This window comes from Cygnus olor, chromosome 7 (genome assembly GCF_009769625.2).
Source record: "Cygnus olor isolate bCygOlo1 chromosome 7, bCygOlo1.pri.v2, whole genome shotgun sequence".
Classification (NCBI taxonomy): Eukaryota; Metazoa; Chordata; class Aves; order Anseriformes; family Anatidae; genus Cygnus; species Cygnus olor.
The window spans coordinates 23,127,233-23,144,697 of NC_049175.1; the positions used below are offsets into that span (position 1 = coordinate 23,127,233).

Consider the following 17,465-nt stretch of genomic DNA (forward strand, 5'->3'; position numbering starts at 1 on the left):
ACTCACAACTTAAGCCATGAACTCAGGTGTCCTGAACTACAGTGACTATATTCATACATGAAACCACTCCATGAACTCAGGTGTCCTGAACTACGGCGACTATATCCATACGTGAAACCGTTCCTTCTGACTTTGAATCCTTCCTACTGACTGCACATCAGCCAGTACTGGAAAAGGCTTCGACGCACACAAAGCAGCCATTCCTTTCCCAGCTCTTATGTTAAGAAATACCATGTATGCTCCTGAGATGTGTTTTGGGAAACACTGATACCTCTGATGGATCCGTGTGAAAGGTGGATGTGCCCTCCAAGATGAAGCTATGTAGTTACTGTTACAGGTTTTCAACTACCTCATTCACGTAAGGTGACATGCTGCTGCCACCTTTTCAGATATTACATTCTCCTGTCATCCTCACAGACTGTATGCTACTGCCAAGATGGGCAGACAAATCTGAACCCAAATCTGAAGTTTTACACTTTGCAAGAATTTCTGTTGTCAGGGGGATTCTCTTCAGCTTTGTGCATCTTCTAGAGAACACCAAGGAGCAAGATTAAAGGTCCTTTATCGCTGGGTCTCTACTCTTCCGATGGACCTCTCTGACACCATTCAGGTATTTTGTTGGGTATTTTGCGAGGTAACTGAAAGGAGTCCAAGGCTTCAATTCTGACTACCCAGCGGTAACTCCACAGGCTCTTTCCCCCGAGCACTGTCTGAAGAATAAACACATGGTTTGTGCGTCGTGTTAGGAAAAGAACCTGGAAACTCCCTGAGAAAAGCCCCTTGGCTTCCCAAGGAATCTCACCATCTACCCACCCTCCCCCTCGAGCACTCTCACTCTGTAGCCCAGGTTGGCTCCCAACTAGCTCACCTAACCAGTCAGGTTGGTAGATGCTTCTTCCCATTGTTTACCTCACGTGTTCATCACCTCTACGTATCAACAGATGTATCAACTGAGGGCTTTGTTGTGCTTCTCTTTACCTAGCAGCTGCTGGATTTCTAATTCCAGGCACCGTTTTCCAGCTGTGGCTATGTTGTTTCCCTCCCTGGCATTCTAGATTCTAGATGTGATTGTTTTCTCCTTTGGGGCGGCCGGAGGCTGACTAATTCTGACACTTATCTCTGTTCTGCTGCTCTCAGACCTGGCTCTCCTGACGCATGACTAGGGTTTTAGTTACATTTTTAGCTCGGTGTTTATTTGCTGTTACCTTGCCCTTGGTAAATGTTTGTGTCTCCTGTACAAACTCATGTTACACAGATGAGCTCATGTGGACTTCTCCATTCACAGTATCTATCTAGAACTGACACCAAAGCATAACGTACTGAACTACGCGAAATAGATCACGCACTTCTATTTGTAAAATTAAATTAAAAAGAAAAAACAACACGGCAAGAGGGGAGCAGCTGCAGTGTTTATTTGACGACCACATGCAGTGCTACACAAGTCGTTCTCCTCTACGCGCTCAGCTCCCTTCCTCCCCAAGTGTTGCTGAGCAGCTCGTTGCCACAACGTCCAGGAATGAGTCCTTTTATTTAAAATGGCCAACGCCAAGTTTCCAGCCAGGCCAGGGACTGGTCACTCAGGGGAAACCAAGGGAAGAGACATCAGGCTTTGTCACCTAGTTTGCGTCCTCTGCGGCCTGAGGACGGAAGCGGTACACATCTGTCCATGTGGCAGGGAAGACCCTGGAGTCTCATCGCTCTTGTCCCAGCACAGTTCCTTCCACTACAGGATGTTCTTTGCAATTGCGTTCAGGGTCCTCACTTTGGCCACATCTGCCACCTTTATGGAGTATTCAGGGGCAGAGAAGGATGCTCCCATGGCAACGTTTGGATTTCTGTAAGGAAAATGACTGGTTACTAGCTGCAGGTGATACAGATGAGTAAGATACATTAAGGAAAACCATTTCCCCCGGTGTCAGCAGTAGCCAGAATACCTGCTGGTGCCCCCCAGACCAAAGATGAGAGACAGTGACAGAACAAAGAGTAATTCAAAGGACAGAAAAAACAGCACCTACAGAAACTCAGTGCAGACCTGTGGTCAAATGTAAACCATTCCTCACTGTGCACAGCGGTGCCTCCCACAGGCCTCCCAAAAGCCACACGCAGCAGTTTTACAGGTCAAAGACAACTACACCGGAACCTGCCTTCCCAAGCACACGCACATTCACGAACCCTAGGGCAGCAGTAGCAGAGGAAATGCCCCAAGGATCTGGTTGTGCTTGGAGCTTGAGTCCAAGTGATGAGCACCGCTGGATTTACACGCTGCAGAACACAGAGCCAGGCATCTCGATCCCAACCACAGGAGCATAATTAGCACCCAGAAAGCTGTTTGAAATTTACACCCGTTCTACAAACTTATATTCACATCAATCCAGCTTTTCCCTTACACAGGATTGCTAGAAAATAGTAAAAAAAAAAATAACCAGTTACCTGAACTTCATCCCTGAGTCCCGGGCTGAGCGAGCAGAGCAGTGAAACTCAGAAACAGTAGAGCCTTCCAGAATCCTCTGCAGGTTGCGCTCCGTGATGCCACCCCCTGGTGGGAAGAATCGCCGTTTATGTCACATCCAGCACGGAAAGCACCGCCACAAACCCAACAACACCCCTGGGATCTACCTGCTAAGGGATCGGTGCCACCTGCACAGAGGGGGAAAAGAGCCCTTGGGACAACGGAGACCCTGGCACTTGTAAAGAGACGGGAGAAGCCGTGGCTCACGCTCTCCCACAGATCTAGAACTGCCCCCAGATCCCCCGGTGAGCAGCAGCTGCAGGCTCTGAGGGCTTTACTCACACCAGGGCAGGAGCACCTCCCCGCTGGGGACCTGGCTCACAAAGCCCCGTGAGACAGCACAACCCAGGGCAAGAGGCTAAGGAATGGGAGCCAGAGAAAACCGGACCTGTTACAGATAAGAGGAAAAAAAATAAAAAAAAAATTACCTGGCACCACCACGATTCTGCCCTTTGCCTGAAAGAAGAGTTAACACATTAGTGATACTGCCACAGCACTGTGTCCCCACGTGCCATTATGTGGTGGCAATGAAAGCTTGTGTACCGCGCCCTCAGAAAGCTCACGAGTGCCACTATAGCTTATGATTCACGTACTCTCACCCATCTTTTTTGTCCTATTCCCATTTTGACAAAGAAAAGCGGAAAAGACTTCCAGCTAAGGCAACTTGTCGCCATTTCCCATTGCCCCTCTCTCTCACCTGACTACCTCTCATAAACACATTGCACTTTCCTAACAGGAGCTGAGACGCCCCAGCAGAGCCCTCACGCCGCTGTCTGTGCGAGTTAACCACAGCAGCGGCTTCCCAGCCAGGTCCCTAAGCATCAGAGCCCTGAAGGGCAGCTCACACGGGCACTGCCGCCCCAAAGTTGGGATCAACTTGGAGCCAAAGCCCTGTCCTGAAAGTATCTCTTACCTCCCGCCTCTGACTCCATGAGCAAGAACAGCCCAGTCAGCCCTTGCTGCAGGAGACTTCAGGGATCCAACCCGCAGGGACTTGGGAAAACAGACTAAAGCCACACCAGACGTGGGGGGAAAGAGCTCCTGGACAGCAGCTCCCTCACAGAAATGAGGGTTACCACAAAGGAGCTGCCTCCAGGCGATGCCCGAGAAGCAGCCACGGTGACCCAGAGGAGCAGAGGGAACACCTACCTGCTCTGCGAGCTTCTTAATCAAAGACAATCCTTCCAGCGCTGAGCTGTCGCAGCCGCTGGTCAGCACACGCTCGAACCCCAGGGAAATCAGGGTCTCCAGTGCCACCTGAGGGTCATGCACCATGTCGAAGGCTGAGAGACCAACGGAACAGCTCAGAAATCACTCAGCTCATTGCTCAAACCCTGCTCCCGCCCCCCACCCGAGGGAAAAGGAGACGGGAAGGGCCCTTCTCCCAGCTCGCCACCGCTGCGAGGAGGCACGGCTCCTGGCTACGACGTCGCCCTCGCAGCAACAGCAGGGCTGCAGCGCTCAGCTCCTTGAACGTTTCAACGTTTCCTCCCCACACAGGGCAGTGACACGGCCACCAGGCCTGGACCCCCTGGACCTTTTCCCTCCTGGGCAAAGGGCGCAGCCACAGCGTACTCTCGCAAAGCACACCCGGCCTTCCCCCGCCTCCGAAGGAAGACCAACATCCAGTAAGCCCAGCTACCGCCCAGCCCCACCTTCCCCCGTCAGCAGGGCAGAGGCTGGTCCGTGATAGGGCCCTGTGCTGGTGACTCACCTCGATGAAACGTGACAGGCAGGGGACGACAAACAGCTGCAATAAGAAGGCACATGGTCAGTCTGGGCTGGTAGAGAGGGGCCCTCGTGCTAGAACCAGAAAAGCACATAAAGTAAAAGAGGTAAAAGGCTTCTCGGGCCGTTTCTGGGGAGCTCAGAACACTCCCAGCACTTGCTGGGAACAACACAGCTACAGCTGCTCCTCTTTGTGCAGGTTCTTTGGTTGGGAAAAAATCCTCTACTCTTGCCAGAGATGTCTTTCTCTGCCGGAACAAAGTAGGGAACTTGTCTCATCTACCAGGGAAAAGGCACAGGACCGATGCTATTTGAAAGCAGGAAACAGGATTTGTCCCATTTCTTTCATTACTTCTAATTTCTGTTCTAAAACAGTCCATAACAAATTCTGCCGGTGGTGCTCAGCATTAACAATTTACTGGGCAGAGGTTATCTGTTTCTACAAAAAGAAGTCTAACTGCCTCTTGCCCTGAAAACACTGGACCCAGCAGAGCACCTCATTGCTTTATCGGATGCTGCTGTACTCCGTCCACTACATCCATTTGCACTCAGGAATCCCAGTTCCACATCGCCAGAGAAAGGCTCAGCACTCTTTGGCTCAGGACGTAGCTGATGGAAAAGACATGGAAGCAAATTCCTCTCTTGCTATACGCTGAGAGTCTGGCCTAACAGTTTGTCACAGGGCATCAGGATAAGAACAAAGAGCAAAGAAAATGGGAGGGAATCCAACGCTTTAAGCCTCTGATCCCCCAAAGCACTTCACCTAATTCTCCTTCCTTCTGAAGCCCTCCGTTTTTGTTCCAAATGGCCCCAAACTCAGTGAGCTGCCTGGGGCAGCGGCCCTTGATCTGCAATACTTCTTACCTGTTTAACGCGTTGCACGTATGACAACACACGACACGTGTAAAAGGGGGAGAGAAGGGCAAGGACACAGACAAAGCCTGCAGACCAAGGCACTTACACAGGGCTTTCCAGAGCATCACAGAGAGCAGCGCAGAACTACGCCACCTGCTCACGACGGCATCCCACCGAGCTCAGCGTTCACAGGTAGGGATGCTCTTACCCAGCAACGCCGTGCAGAGCTCCGTATCGATGCGCCCATCCTCGGTGAGAGCCCCGAACACCAGCCCGTCAGCCCCGTGCAGCTTGGCCAGGCGGATGTCAGCCTTCATCACCTCCACCTCCCGGTCCGAGTAGAGAAAATCCCCGCCGCGGGGCCGGATCATGACGAACACCGGGACCCGCACGCACTGCTTCACCACCTGCAGGAGGCCTGGCGGGGACAGAGAGAGGCGGGGGAGGAGGGGAAAGAGAGAGAAGGGGGGTTAGGGAGGGGGCGCTGGCCGAGCTGACGGGCCCGGAGAGGGCCCGGGGGAGCGGGTACCAGGGGGAACGGGCACAGGGGGAGGGGGAACCGGGGAAGGGGGACCCGGGGAAAGGGGGGAACCGGGGGAGGAGGGAACCGGGGGAGGGGGGAGCCGGGGGGGGGTCCGTGTTGGGGCACGGGGACTCACCCATGCTCGGCGTGGTTCCTCCCTCGACGAGGCCCGCGCACAGCTCGATCCGGCCGGCACCTGCGGAGGGGCGGTCGCAGCGGGTCACACCGGGCCCCGGCTCTCCCCGCACCCCTCCCCCCCCCCCTCCCGGTGCCTCCCCGGTGCGTCACCTCCGCGCTCCGCGTTGACGGCCGACTCCACCGAGTCCACGCACACCTCCATGAGGAAGCCATCCTCCATGCCTGCGGGGCGGCGGCGGAGCCGTCAGCCCGAGCCGCGCCATGGCGGCGCCCGCCTCGCCGCCGGGCCTCCCGCCGCGCTTCCGCTTCCGCCTCCTCCGCTTCCGCTTCCGGCCTCGCCCCCTCGCGGCACGGGCCCGCGCCGGAGGGCGCGGGCCCGTGCCGCGAGGGGGCGAGGCCGGAGCGCGCGCGCGCGCGGCGGGGGGAAGCCCCGCCCCCTCCCCCACAAAGCCCCGCCCACCTCCCCCGGCCCCGCCCCCGCCTCGCCCCGCGCCCTCCCCTCACCTGCGCTGGCGGCGCGCGGGGGTCGCTGCTGGCTCTGGGTCACGTGCCGCGGGATCGTCATGGTGACGCCCAGGTGACGGCCGGAAGCGCTCGCCACGGCTTCCGGTGCCGCCGCCGCCACTTCCGGGGTCGCTCGGGATGCTGCGGGTGCTGCGCGGCGCCGGGGCCGGGGCGCGGCTGCTGGGCCCGGGACGGGGCGGGGGCGGGGCCCGGGCACGGCTCCGGCTCCTCGGCCTCCAGCAGCGGCTGCCGCCGCCGCCCGCCCCGGTCCCGGCCGCCGTGGGGCGGTGGCTGCTCGCCTGTAGCGGGGCCGTGGCCGGGGCCGTGGTGCTGGGCGGCGTCACCAGGTGAGGGCGGCCCGGCCGGGGGGGTGGGGGTGGGGGGGGGGGCCGGTGAGCGCCGCCGGGCGTGAGGTGGAAGCATCTCATGTCCCTCCGTCCCTGGCTGTAAGGGGGTAGGGGCGAGGGCGCCAGCTGGGAACCACTTAGAGGCGTTTCTGGGCGTCCCGGGGCCTTGCCCAGCTCTGTCAGCGCTGTCCGCTACAGCCAGCGGCTGTCGGTTACTTAGCGCTCAGGCAGTGCCCCGTGTCTGCTCGCAGGCTGACGGAGTCCGGCCTTTCGATGGTCGACTGGCACCTGGTGAAGGAGATGAAACCCCCGAGGACGCAGCAGGAGTGGGAAGCGGAGTTCCGGAAGTACCAGCAGTTCCCCGAGTTCAGAATGTGAGCGCTCGGAGGCGGGATGGGGCTGGGAGCGTCGCTCCCGTGGCCGTGCAACACGGGGAGCTCTCACGAGAACAGAACTGCCCTCTAATACCACCAGCAAGGCGAGCAGAGCGCGTCTGGTGGTGGCCACGTGCAGTCACCCTCCTTCAGTGTCACCTCCTTTTCTAGAGGAAGGTGATCCCTCATCACGGGAAGCAGGACGGTGCCATCACATTAAGCAGTTCGTTGTTCTAACCCCCCTAACAGCCTGAATCACGACATGACGCTGACAGAGTTCAAGTTCATTTGGTACATGGAGTACTCGCATCGCATGTGGGGCCGCGTCGTGGGCTTGGCCTACATCCTGCCAGCTGCATACTTCTGGAGGAAGGGCTGGCTCAGCCGCCCCATGAAGGGCTGCGTTCTTGCGCTCTGCGGGCTCGTGTGCTTCCAGGTGAGCGCTCTGCAGCCGCGGGGAGTAGCTGTGGTATCTCCTCTGGACGTTTCCTGACTGAGCATAGTCAAAACACCGGGATTCATGAAAGATTTTTGGGGGAGGAGGTCAGTGCTGGTAGGGTGGTTCAGGATGGAAGAACCAAGTTATTTTATCCCTAACGTTTCCCTGGCTTTCTGTTTTGTGGGATGGGGGAGCTGGCTCTCACCCTCTGTTGCTTTGCCAGGGACTGCTGGGGTGGTACATGGTCAAGAGCGGACTGGAAGAAAAGCCAGATTCCTACGACATTCCTCGGGTCAGCCAGTACCGCCTCGCAGCACATCTCGGCTCCGCGCTGGTTCTTTACTCTGCCAGTCTGTGGACGGGGCTCTCTTTGCTGCTGCCGCGACACCAGGTACGAGGCGGTGCCTCAGGAGCTGAGGGCACAGCGGAGTATCCCATTTGGAGGGTGGGGGACGCGAGGTAAAGGAAAGGGTGTGGAGAGCGCTGGCTACTTCCGTTTTATCCTGTTCCTGGAAGCTGGTGGAAAGGATATTTGGTAACAGTTACGGGATGTTGCGTTTGACTTGTACGGCTGTACTCACGCTCAACAGTGACTAGTCTCAGAGTTCGTGCAAGCTCAGGCAGGAGTCAGGAGATCAAACGACTTGTGCTAACGCTTGTCCAGTGGCCGCTTCAGTTTCTGCACGAGGTTGGACTTGATTACTTGTGGTTTTGAGGAACCGCTGAAGCGTGGCTGTGCTGTGCGTTGCCCTCTGTATCCCTCCTGTACAATACACGCCAACCTGTCCGCCTGTATGTGCAACGAAAGCTTTCCTCGCTTGCTGCAAACAGCACTGGAAATGCTTCCCTTGAATTCTTTTCACTTTGTTTTACAGTTACCTGAGACCTGTCAGCTCCTGCGCCTGAGGCGCTTTGCTCATGGCACTGCAGCTCTCGTTTTTCTTACGGCCCTTTCAGGTAAGGCTGTTTCACACCGCTGTCCCGTCCGTGGCTTGCTTCTCTCTGCCTTGTTTCCCTTCTGGTCTGGTGGGGACTGCGAGAAACCCCGCTGCGTTCTGTGGGAAAACTTCCTTCCTTTCAGGGAGCTAACATTCAAAAACCTACCGTACCGGGAAGTTCTGAGCAGGCAGAGACGTGCCGCACGGCCTGCGCGCTGCTGTGTGATCTCCGGATACTTCCCAGAGAAATTCAGGACCAAGCCGAGTTCTTGAGTCAGGCTGCATATAAGAGCTGCGCCCGGGGTGCCGTCTGTGCCTCGTCCAGTAGCCTTGTTCTCTGCTCTGGAATTGCAGGTGCCTTTGTGGCAGGGCTGGACGCTGGCCTTGTGTACAATTCCTTCCCCAAAATGGGGGAACGCTGGATCCCAGACGACCTTCTTGCCTTCTCCCCCACGCTGAGAAATGTCTTTGAGAATCCTACAACCGTACAGTTTGATCACAGGATCTTGGTAAGTGCCATCTTCCTGCTATGTCTGCTTCCTCCCGGTGGCTTCCTACAGCCACGCTGTCCTCTTTGGGCTGTGCTTCTGTCGGTGTGAGTGATATCCAGGGCGTCCTAAGGTCCTGAGAGCTTTGTCATCAGCTTGCTTCCAAAGAAAGAGGGAGGTTAGCGCTCGTTTGTTTTTTTCCAATGCGGTCTCCTTCCTTAAGGATGTCTTCCTGCCCAAGTGACAGGCGTCTTTTCTTTGTCTCTCGTTTTCCATGACATGAGCCGCAGGTCAGGGTAGCCCTCGCTGCGGAAACGTCTGGGGACGTTGTGTTGAAATAAAACGTGGAAATCTCACGGCTGAGTGGTGTCTGCTTCCTCTAGCATTTCTGAAGTTCCTTTACGCCAAGAGTGCCTTGTGGAAAAAAACTCAGAGCAATTTGGATATCAAATAACACTGCTGGCGTTACTGTGGGCTAAGCCATCACTAAGACTGAAAGGAAGGATTAAGTGATTTAGAAGAATCATCATCTGGTGTGACACGTGCGATGAGATAATGCTGGGGAACTGTGGCTGAGTGGTGAAAACGAGATCAGTTTTCCAGCTGACAGCTTCCGCCTTTAATTGTCAAGGTGACAGATGGAGAGAGGGCAAAAATGATTCCTAATGCATTGAAGAAATGAGGAAAAGCCATGGGGAAGTAAAGCGTTAATTCAGAGAAAATGGAACTCTCCGTAACTTGAGTATAAATTTCAGGGTTAACCGGGGGGGGTGCGCAGGAACTCCAGGATTTGGTGGTGGCTGTGAACTGTTCCTATGGGATGTGAACATTTCCTTGGGACTTCTTTCAAAGGGCAGTTGTTTCTCCTTCCCGCTACAACCTCGTTTCCCTCTTTAGGGAGTTGCCACAGTCACAGCCATCACGGCGCTGTACCTCTTCTCGCGGAAGATCCCGCTCCCTCGCAGGACCAGGACGGCAGTGGCTTCCTTACTGGCTGTGGCTTGCGTGCAGGTACTTTCTGTTTTATTTCCGGTGCAAAACATTGTCAGGACAGACCCTTCCCAATGGTGGAAGCGGTGCGGGATCTTCGCTCGCGCGAAGCGTTTGGAGCCGGGAGGTGGCACGGCTTGCACGGCGATTCAGAGGGCGGGAGGTCCGGCCGCGGGCCTTCCTTTGTGCTGGGGGCTCGGTGCTGCGTCAGCACGGCCGCGGCTCACGCTTCTTCCTTCTCGGCAGGTGGGCCTGGGCATCGGCACCCTGCTGCTCTACGTCCCCACGCCGCTGGCCGCCGCGCACCAGTCGGGCTCCGTGGCGCTGCTCAGCGCGGCCCTGTGGCTCGCGGCCGAGCTGCGGAGGCTGCCCAAGTGACCGCGGAGGCCGGGAGGCACGGCCTCCACCACCGCGGAGGCCGGGGAAGGAGGTCGGGCTGCGCGCCATAAAGGAGCTGCTACCACCCCCCCCCGGGCCGCTGGTGTCCGCCTGCTTGCGGGGCGGGGGGCGGGGGGCGGGAGGGCTGCGCGGCCCCTGGAGGGGCCGAGGCCCGAGGGGAGGCCGAGGGGAGGCCGCTGCCTCCGCGGAGGAGTGGGGGCGGGGCTTCCCCGCGCGTCTCCTCCAATGGGAGGCGGCGGGGCGGTGGCGCGCCGCGCGCCGATTGGCCGCCGGGCTCGGCGGGGGGCGGGGCGCGGGGGGCGGGGCTTCCCCGCGCGTCTCCTCCAATGGGAGGCGGCGGGGCGGTGGCGCGCCGCGCGCCGATTGGCCGCCGGGCTCGGCGGGGGGCGGGGCGGGGAGCGGCGCGGAGCGGCGCGGCGCGGCGTGGCGCAGGGCGGCCATGACGGCGCACAGCTTGGCGCTGCCCCTCGTCCTCTTCTCCGCCTTCTGGGGGCTCGTGGGCGTCGCCGCCCCCTGGGTCGTGCCCAAGGGGCCCAACCGCGGGTGAGCGGCGGGGGGGGGGGGACGGGACCGGACCGGGGGGAGCCGGGGTGGGGGGAACGGGGCCGGGGCCGGGGCCGGGCACCGCGCCCTGACCCCGCTGTCTCCGCAGGGTGATCATCACCATGCTGGTCACCGGCGCCGTGTGCTGCTACCTCTTGTGAGTACCCGGCCTCCCGCCCGGCCTCCTCGTCTGCCCTCCCCTCGCCTCCCGCCTTCCCCCCCCCCCCCCGGCCCCGCGCCTCACGGGCCTCGTCCGTCCGCAGCTGGCTGATCGCCATCCTGGCGCAGGCCAACCCCCTGTTCGGGCCGCAGCTGAAGAACGAGACCGTGTGGTACGTGCGCTTCCTCTGGGAGTGAGCCCCGCGCCCCGACGGAGAGCTCCCCCCCGCCTCCACCCCGTCGTCACCGTGAGTGGGCAGGGCCGGCCGGCGTGTCCCCAAAACCCCGGGGTCGGGCGCTGCGGGTGGGAGCCGCTTCGGCTTGCGGGGCCGCAGGGTGCCGAGCACAGCGTGGGGCTGCTGGGTCCCTGCACCCCCACCCGAGCGCTCTCTGAGTGGGCGCAGCTCGGTGCTGACGCCTCCCTTTCTTCCTCCCCCAGCTCCCGCCGCTGCTCCAGCGTCTCCCCTCCCGCCCCAGGCAGAGGTCCCAGAGGTGCTGGGCCAGAGGCCGGACCCGCGGCCCCAGCACACCCTGAGCTCCGCGCCCCTGCCTGGGATGAGGAGCTCGTGCAGGCAGGAACCTCCCTGCGGTCGGTCCCCGGCTGCGGCTGGGGTGGGCCCTGCTGAGGGTAGGAGGAGGGAAGGCCGGCGCCGCGGGAGGGTGCGGGCTGGCAGGGGTGCGATGCGGGAGGTGCTGGGGTGTCGGGCCGGGGGCTCTGCCTGGCAGCCTGGGGCTGGAGGGGGGCCCTGTCATCGTCTCCCGCCCCAGCAGCGAGGGTGCCGCAGTAGTGTCTAGGTACCGCCGTCCCTCCCACCCACGTCCATGTTCTGAGAACTTACGGAGTCGTCCCTTGCCCCTATTTATCAGATATGGCTTATCTGTATTTATTTATTTGTCTGTGCTAAGTTTGTGTTGTGGAAATAAATCCTTTTTTCGTAAGTGATGCTGGAAGCAGTCACTTGCTGCTGGGAGGCAGAGGAAGTCTCTGGGCTTTGTTCTGATTATCTCCCTTCCCCCGTCACCTCTAACCCTGCTCTTGCAGTGAGAACAAGGCCGGGATCCTCAGCTGTTGAGGAAAAATGGCAGCACATGAGTGCGGGGCAAATTTTATCCTTGATGCCACCTGTATGGCAGTCCTTCGGGACTGGGGTCACGGATAAACCACGGCACGTGCCAGAGGGAGACTCGGGTACCTGCTCAGCTGGTAAACAGCTGTGTCTGGGCCCCGCAGGAGCTGTCGTAGCTGGGTGGGCTGTCACCCAGGCAGTGCCTTCAGTCCCTTCAGTCGTAAGGCTGAGGTGTAAATAAGGTAAAAAGCAGAGAGCAACGTCTTCCAGAGGCTTGAGGGAGCAGGCTCGGTTGCCTTGTCTTGGGAGGAAGGAGGTGGGCAGCGTTATTTGGAAGGATCACAACAGCTCGGTGAGCTCAGCTGTGCAGAGCAGCTGCTGGCACGAAGGCGCCTCCCTTGCCCCATGCCTGCAGCAAGTCCCAGCAGCGTGAAACGATGCTCGGGCCCGCAGGCGTGCTGCCAGCCCCACCCTGTCGCTGCTGGCTGGATCTCACTGGAGCACAAGACACCTGCTGGATGGCTCGAGGCTTTTTTTTTTATTGCTACAGGAATGGTCGCAGGTGAGTTCAAGTACAAGTGAAGAACTTGATTCGGTTGGTCAGGGCTCCGGCCCCAAAGGAACGGGGCTTGTGCCGGTGCCCGGAGGGATGCAGAAGGCGCCCCCAGCACGGCTGGAGTGAGGCGGCTGCCCCGGAGGCAGGCCCAGCCTGCGTTCACGGGGCAAGAACCACTGGTCCTTGCACTTAGTGCCCGATTGACTGTGGGACGCCCCATGCTTAGGAGGGAAGGAATGAAAGGAAGCACAGCCCGCTTCGGTGGGGCCTTGGGAAACAGTCCCTGAGCCCTCAGCGCTGCGCCTGGGTACCGATTAACGCTGCAGGAGGATTGGTCTGCAGGGGAGGGGGCTGTGGCGGACAGCACAGCACCAAGAGGGAGGGCTCTGAGTGCGGGGTCAGCCCCAGCAGAGCAGCTCGGGGGAACTTTTGGCTCAGGGGTTCCTGCAGTGACGTTTTGAGCCCCGATGCTTGCACCAGCCCGGGGAAAGGCCGGCCTAGGCAGCGGGCCGTAGCACCTCCTCACCCAGCTGCTCTGCGACCTGCTGCCCGAGTCAGGGGATAGCCTGCTCCTTCAGGCTACAGCCCCGACTGGGCTGCCTCAGGTAAGTCCTGCTTCTCTGAGGGACCAGCAGGGGCTGCAGTTTGACCCTGCGGCGGCAGCGAAGGGCTTTGCTCTACCCCCTGCAGCAAGGTGAAGGCCGGAGGCCAAGGAATGCAAAGATTAGGACTGGGGCGAGGCTGAGAGGAGGGCTCCGTTGCCCGTAGCCGCCTCGGCCCCCAGCCCCTGGTTCTGAGGTGGAGATGAAGGAGGGCGGAGCTGCGATGGTCCTCGAGGAAGCGTCCGAGCCCTGGGAGCCCAGGCTGCCGCTCGGTCCTGGTTTTGCTGGTGCAGCTGGACAGCGGGCGCGCCCCCGGTGTCACGGCCCGTCCGCCTGGCCCGGCGGCAGCAGCACCACCTTGTCCAGCCACAGCACGTCGAGCTGCGCGGCGCACTGCTGCCGCCGGTGGATGCGGCGCAGCCGCAGGAGGTAGAGGACTATGGCCAGCGCTACGACCAGGATGCAGGCGAAGAAGAGATAGTGGTTGTAGACGAAGGAGAGGCGCAGCCACGAGGCGTGCGCTTGCCGGATGCTCTCCTGCCGGAGATCCCTGCAGCGAGGAGAGTCAGAACCAGGGGTGAGCTGCGCTGGGTACACAGAGTACTGCTGAGAGCCCTGGTCCTGCTGCCACCCCTCCCCTCACAGCTGGGCTCTGGGGCGCAGCCCCGGGGCTAATTCTCCTCCTTCCTGCATTACCTGAGCGGCAGAAACCTTGTCTTGTAGAGGATGGCGCCCAGCGTCCACTGCACCTCCCGGTCGTACACCAGCTGGGCCGTGCGCAGGCTGGGGTAGTCCGGGGGGGAAGCGGAAGCCCTGGTGGAGGACTTGGTACATCCAGGCTGACTTGAAGCACTGATACCTGCGGGCAGCGCACGGGAGCGTCAGCCGGATGCGGCTGCAGGGCTGGACTCCAAGGCAGAGCCCACCGAGCCCCCCAAGCTGGTGAGCCCCCCCCCAGGGGGTACAGCCACGGCCCCTTACTTGACTCGGTGCTCGTCCGCGTGCGACGAGTAGAGGCCACCGCGGAAGCGCTGGGTCAGCACCTCCCACCTCTGGCTGCAGTACTCCTGGGGGAAGGAGAAGTCGGGGTTCGGAGCAGAGGAACATCCCCCGCTCCCTCCCAGCACCGTAACGGTGCCTCCCTGGGCCGGGGCAGCGCTCACCTGGGCAGCAGCAGTGAAGGTGGGGGCGTTGTAGCGGCCCCCCATGCGCAGCACGTCCTCGGTGCAGTAGAAGAACTCGGAGAAGCCATAAAACTCGCTGTTGCTGAAGTCAATGGGCGCTTTGTAGGCCCCCGTCAGGGAGTCCTGGCTGCTGTTGGGCCCCCCGAGGAGGGGCTGCAGCAGCTTGGCACAGGCCTGCCAGTCCCCTCGCCCGCGTATGTACAGCGTGCGGTCGCCCCTCGTCACCGTGTCCTCCAGCCCCACGGGCAGGCAGGGGTCCAGGAAGGGGGTCTCGGCGCTCAGCCCCGTCTGCTGGCCGCGCAGCCTGCGGAAGAAGCGAGAAACGAGAGGTGAGGAGAGAGCTGGAGGTGGGGACGCGACGGGACCATGTGCTGAGTGAATCCCTGCTGGAGGAGGGGAAGGCAGCGGGCGGTGGCACCGATAAACCTGCTGGGCTCCGAGAAGGGCAGCGCTCGGGCGCCACGTGAGGCCCCAGCACCCGCTGCTGGCACCCAGCTGCTGCCAGCGTGGCCGTGGGAGCCGTTATCGCCGCAAGGTGGCTCCTGGGGCAAATCCAAGGGGGAGAGAGCGCTGGGAAGGCCCCGGTGCCCCCTTTCGCAACGGGGCGCCTCCGGGCGCGGCAGCGGTACCGGTTGCGCGCGTGGGTCTGGTTCAGCACGAGCTCCTCGTAGCGCTGCCGAGCGAAGTTGCCCCCGAAGCCCAGGAAGGTGTTGACGTAGACGCGGTACACGTGGCCGGTGTGCTGCACGTCGCAGCCCAGGTTGAACTCCGCCAGCAGGCTCTTGGCAGCCTCCTCCTGAGGAAGCAGAGGGCGGCGATCGGCGACGGCCCGGGGTTTGCTGCCGGCGCCGTCCCCTGGCCGGGTACGCACCTGCTGCGGGGAGGAAAAGGCTCCGGAGCCGGGCACCTCGTAGGCGATCTGCAGGGAGGCGCCCCCCATGTCGAGGATCCCAACCGTGCGCTTCCGCACCAAGGACTCCGCCTGGTCCCCCAGCGCTACGGTGACCACCGCCGCCTCCTCTGCAACCCGCAGCGGCCCGTCAGCGAGGGGCAGCGGGGCGTTTCCTCCCCCCTGGTGTCACCCTGCTGCCCCGCAGCTGCCTGGCCGTGCCCCCCTGTGCCCTCCGCATGCAGGGACTTGTCGCTGCAGGCAGCGCTGGTGCCTCCTCCCCCTGCCCGAGGCTCGGGGGCTTGGCGTGCACGGCGGAGGTCGGACAGCCAAAGGGCCGGGCGCTGCCTGCTCCCACGCTCACCGTCCTCGTGATCGAAGCGGCCCAGGACGAAGTTGATGCCAATCCAAGCGTAGACACCTGGGCAGGACAGAAAGGGGTTGCCCCCAGGCGGAACGCAAGTGCTCCCACCCACGGCCTGGCTGCGTCCGATGCCAGCTGCGTGTGCTCCTGGCCAGGGCACGGGGACGAGGCCGCAGAGGTGGCAGCAGCTCCTACCTTCCTGTTTCCCCGAGATCACTTCTGCGTGCGATTTGGAGAAGAGGAAGTCGAACTCCAGGGGTATGTTTCTCACCAGGTCATCCAAGATCGCGGCTTGCTGCCTGCCGGGGCGCAGGAGGGGGTCAGGGGCCCGGTGACCCTCCCTCCCCCGCCAGGGGAGCTGCTCCATGCGGAAGCACGGCGGAGAGCAGCGGTTCCTCTGCAGCGCGCCCCAGCACCCTCCGGAAGAAGGAACCTAAAGAAGCTACGGCTGCTCGCCTGAGGCTCCAAACCAAAGCGTTTCCTCTCGAGGACGCTGCAACGCTCCGGCCCTGCCCAAACTTCCCTCCCCGCAGGCTCCAACCCTCCTCCAGCTCCGGCTGCTCGCTCCCGGTGATTCCCCCCTCCCCGTCCTCCCCCCCGGGGCCGCGGCCGTTCCCCGCCGCGCTCACCTCTGGGGCAGCAGCCGCATGCCGGCGGTGCACAGGACGTACAGCGGCGTCTCCTTGTGCTTCGGGGCCGGCACGTGGGCGGCGGCGAAGCGCAGCAGGGGCCGCAGGTAGGGCGTCGCTCGCTCCGGGGCCGCTGCCGCCACCGAGATCCCTGCGCGGGCACGGGCGAGCCGTGAGCCCCGAGCCCCCGGGGGCGGCCCGGTGCCGCCCGGTGCCGCACGTACCGGGTTTAATCTTCTTGACGACGGGCCGGCTGCCGCGGTCCCGCATCTGCCTGATGTCCAGCAGGTCGTGCGGGTTGCCGTTGTGCGGGGGCCAGAAGTAGACGAAGACCCGGGAGCCGCTGCTGCCGCAGTCCACCACCACGCCGTAGCTCAGCGCCGCGTCCTCCGTGTCGGTGGCCGCCAGCTCCTCCAGCCGCGACAGGTACCTGCGGCCACCGGGACCGGTAACACCCCCCGGTGTCGCCCCCCCCCCCCCCCCCGGTGTCGCCACCCCCCCTCCCCGGGCACTCACCTCTCGCCCCGCCGTGGCGGCGCAGCCCAGCGGCGGGGGGCGGCGGCGGCCAGCAGCAGCAGCAGCAGCAGCCCCGCGGCCACGGCCAGCCCCAGCGCCACCGGGCGCTGCCGGGACCACGGGCACGGGGAGCGGCACGGCGGGCAGGGCACGGAGAGCCTGCGGGGAGAGGGCGGGATCAGGGGCGGCACCGGAGGAGCCCCGGGGGGGGCACAGGGCGAGGGTCCCGGTCCCGGTCCCGGTCCCGGTCCCGGTCCCGGTCCCGGTCCCGGTCCCGGTCCCGGTCCCGGTCCCGGTCCCGGTCCCGGTCCCGGTCCCGGTCCCGGTCCCGGTCCCGGTCCCGGTCCCGGTCCCGGTCCCGGTCCCGGTCCCGGCGCTCACCGGGCCATGTGCCCCCGCCGCGCATCGCCACCGGCACCGCGGCCACGTCACCGAGCGCCCCCTCCCCCGGCAGCCAATGGGCGCCCCCGGAGCCCGGCCCCGCCTCCCCCCCCCGCCGCGTCCAATCGGTTCCTCCCCGCGGCCCGGCCACGCCCCCCTGGCGCACCGCCCAACCGGAGCCCCTCCCGCTCCCTCTTTCCCCCGTGTGACGTCACCCGCAGACTTTCGTCCTATCGCGGCGCCGGGCCGCCGGGCCAATGGGAGCCGTCCAAATAAACCGCACGCGCCGGGGGCGCGGAGTGACGGGCCGCGCAGCCAATAGCGTCGCGCCGTCCCCGCGCGG

At 62.2% G+C, this 17,465-nt stretch overlaps 4 protein-coding genes across 4 annotated transcripts; 2 read left to right on the forward strand and 2 right to left on the reverse strand.

Annotated features, from left to right (window-relative positions):
* Positions 1-1,392: 1,392 nt before the first annotated feature.
* On the reverse strand, positions 1,393-6,444 carry CUTC (cutC copper transporter). Its single transcript, XM_040563719.1, has 9 exons — positions 6,258-6,444; positions 5,904-5,975; positions 5,752-5,811; positions 5,301-5,510; positions 4,224-4,259; positions 3,659-3,792; positions 2,938-2,965; positions 2,431-2,536; positions 1,393-1,835 (listed from the first exon to the last, which is right to left on the reverse strand). Exons 1-9 carry the CDS (start codon positions 6,316-6,318, stop codon positions 1,724-1,726), a joined length of 819 nt encoding a protein of 272 aa, XP_040419653.1. The 5' UTR covers positions 6,319-6,444; the 3' UTR covers positions 1,393-1,723.
* LOC121073097 (cytochrome c oxidase assembly protein COX15 homolog) lies at positions 6,338-11,107 on the forward strand. The gene is made up of 10 exons (XM_040563715.1): positions 6,338-6,604; positions 6,856-6,978; positions 7,228-7,414; positions 7,641-7,808; positions 8,293-8,374; positions 8,710-8,864; positions 9,741-9,854; positions 10,080-10,263; positions 10,885-10,932; positions 11,039-11,107. Exons 1-8 carry the CDS (start codon positions 6,396-6,398, stop codon positions 10,209-10,211), a joined length of 1,170 nt encoding a protein of 389 aa, XP_040419649.1. The 5' UTR covers positions 6,338-6,395; the 3' UTR covers positions 10,212-10,263; positions 10,885-10,932; positions 11,039-11,107.
* Positions 10,619-11,909, forward strand: LOC121073104 (V-type proton ATPase subunit e 2). The gene is made up of 4 exons (XM_040563723.1): positions 10,619-10,775; positions 10,885-10,932; positions 11,039-11,182; positions 11,374-11,909. Exons 1-3 carry the CDS (start codon positions 10,672-10,674, stop codon positions 11,130-11,132), a joined length of 246 nt encoding a protein of 81 aa, XP_040419657.1. The 5' UTR covers positions 10,619-10,671; the 3' UTR covers positions 11,133-11,182; positions 11,374-11,909.
* A 1,424-nt stretch (positions 11,910-13,333) lies between these two features.
* On the reverse strand, positions 13,334-17,218 carry ENTPD7 (ectonucleoside triphosphate diphosphohydrolase 7). Its single transcript, XM_040563711.1, is given in 13 exon segments — positions 13,334-13,709; positions 13,856-13,959; positions 13,961-14,018; positions 14,141-14,226; positions 14,323-14,647; positions 14,973-15,139; positions 15,215-15,363; positions 15,597-15,653; positions 15,792-15,895; positions 16,226-16,376; positions 16,450-16,655; positions 16,742-16,900; positions 17,123-17,218. Coding segments are annotated over 13 exon segments (1,806 nt in total). The 5' UTR covers positions 17,131-17,218; the 3' UTR covers positions 13,334-13,477.
* Between the last annotated feature and the right edge of the window lie 247 nt (positions 17,219-17,465).

Bases quoted from the DNA above. Each gene is read 5' to 3' on its own strand.
- LOC121073104 (XM_040563723.1), top strand. From the start codon at position 10,672: ATGACGGCGCACAGCTTGGCGCTGCCCCTCGTCCTCTTCTCCGCCTTC. The intron at 10,776-10,884 runs GTGAGCGGCGGG...CTGTCTCCGCAG, and splicing joins CCCAAGGGGCCCAACCGCGG to GGTGATCATCACCATGCTGG. The intron at 10,933-11,038 runs GTGAGTACCCGG...GTCCGTCCGCAG, and splicing joins GCCGTGTGCTGCTACCTCTT to CTGGCTGATCGCCATCCTGG.
- LOC121073097 (XM_040563715.1), top strand. From the start codon at position 6,396: ATGCTGCGGGTGCTGCGCGGCGCCGGGGCCGGGGCGCGGCTGCTGGGC. The intron at 6,979-7,227 runs GTGAGCGCTCGG...CCCCCCTAACAG, and splicing joins CAGTTCCCCGAGTTCAGAAT to CCTGAATCACGACATGACGC. The intron at 7,415-7,640 runs GTGAGCGCTCTG...TTGCTTTGCCAG, and splicing joins GCGGGCTCGTGTGCTTCCAG to GGACTGCTGGGGTGGTACAT.
- CUTC (XM_040563719.1), bottom strand. From the start codon at position 6,318: ATGACGATCCCGCGGCACGTGACCCAGAGCCAGCAGCGACCCCCGCGC. The intron at 5,976-6,257 runs GTGAGGGGAGGG...GCCGCCCCGCAG, and splicing joins CCCGCGCGCCGCCAGCGCAG to GCATGGAGGATGGCTTCCTC. The intron at 1,836-2,430 runs GTAACTGGTTAT...TTTTCCTTACAG, and splicing joins GACTCAGGGATGAAGTTCAG to AAATCCAAACGTTGCCATGG.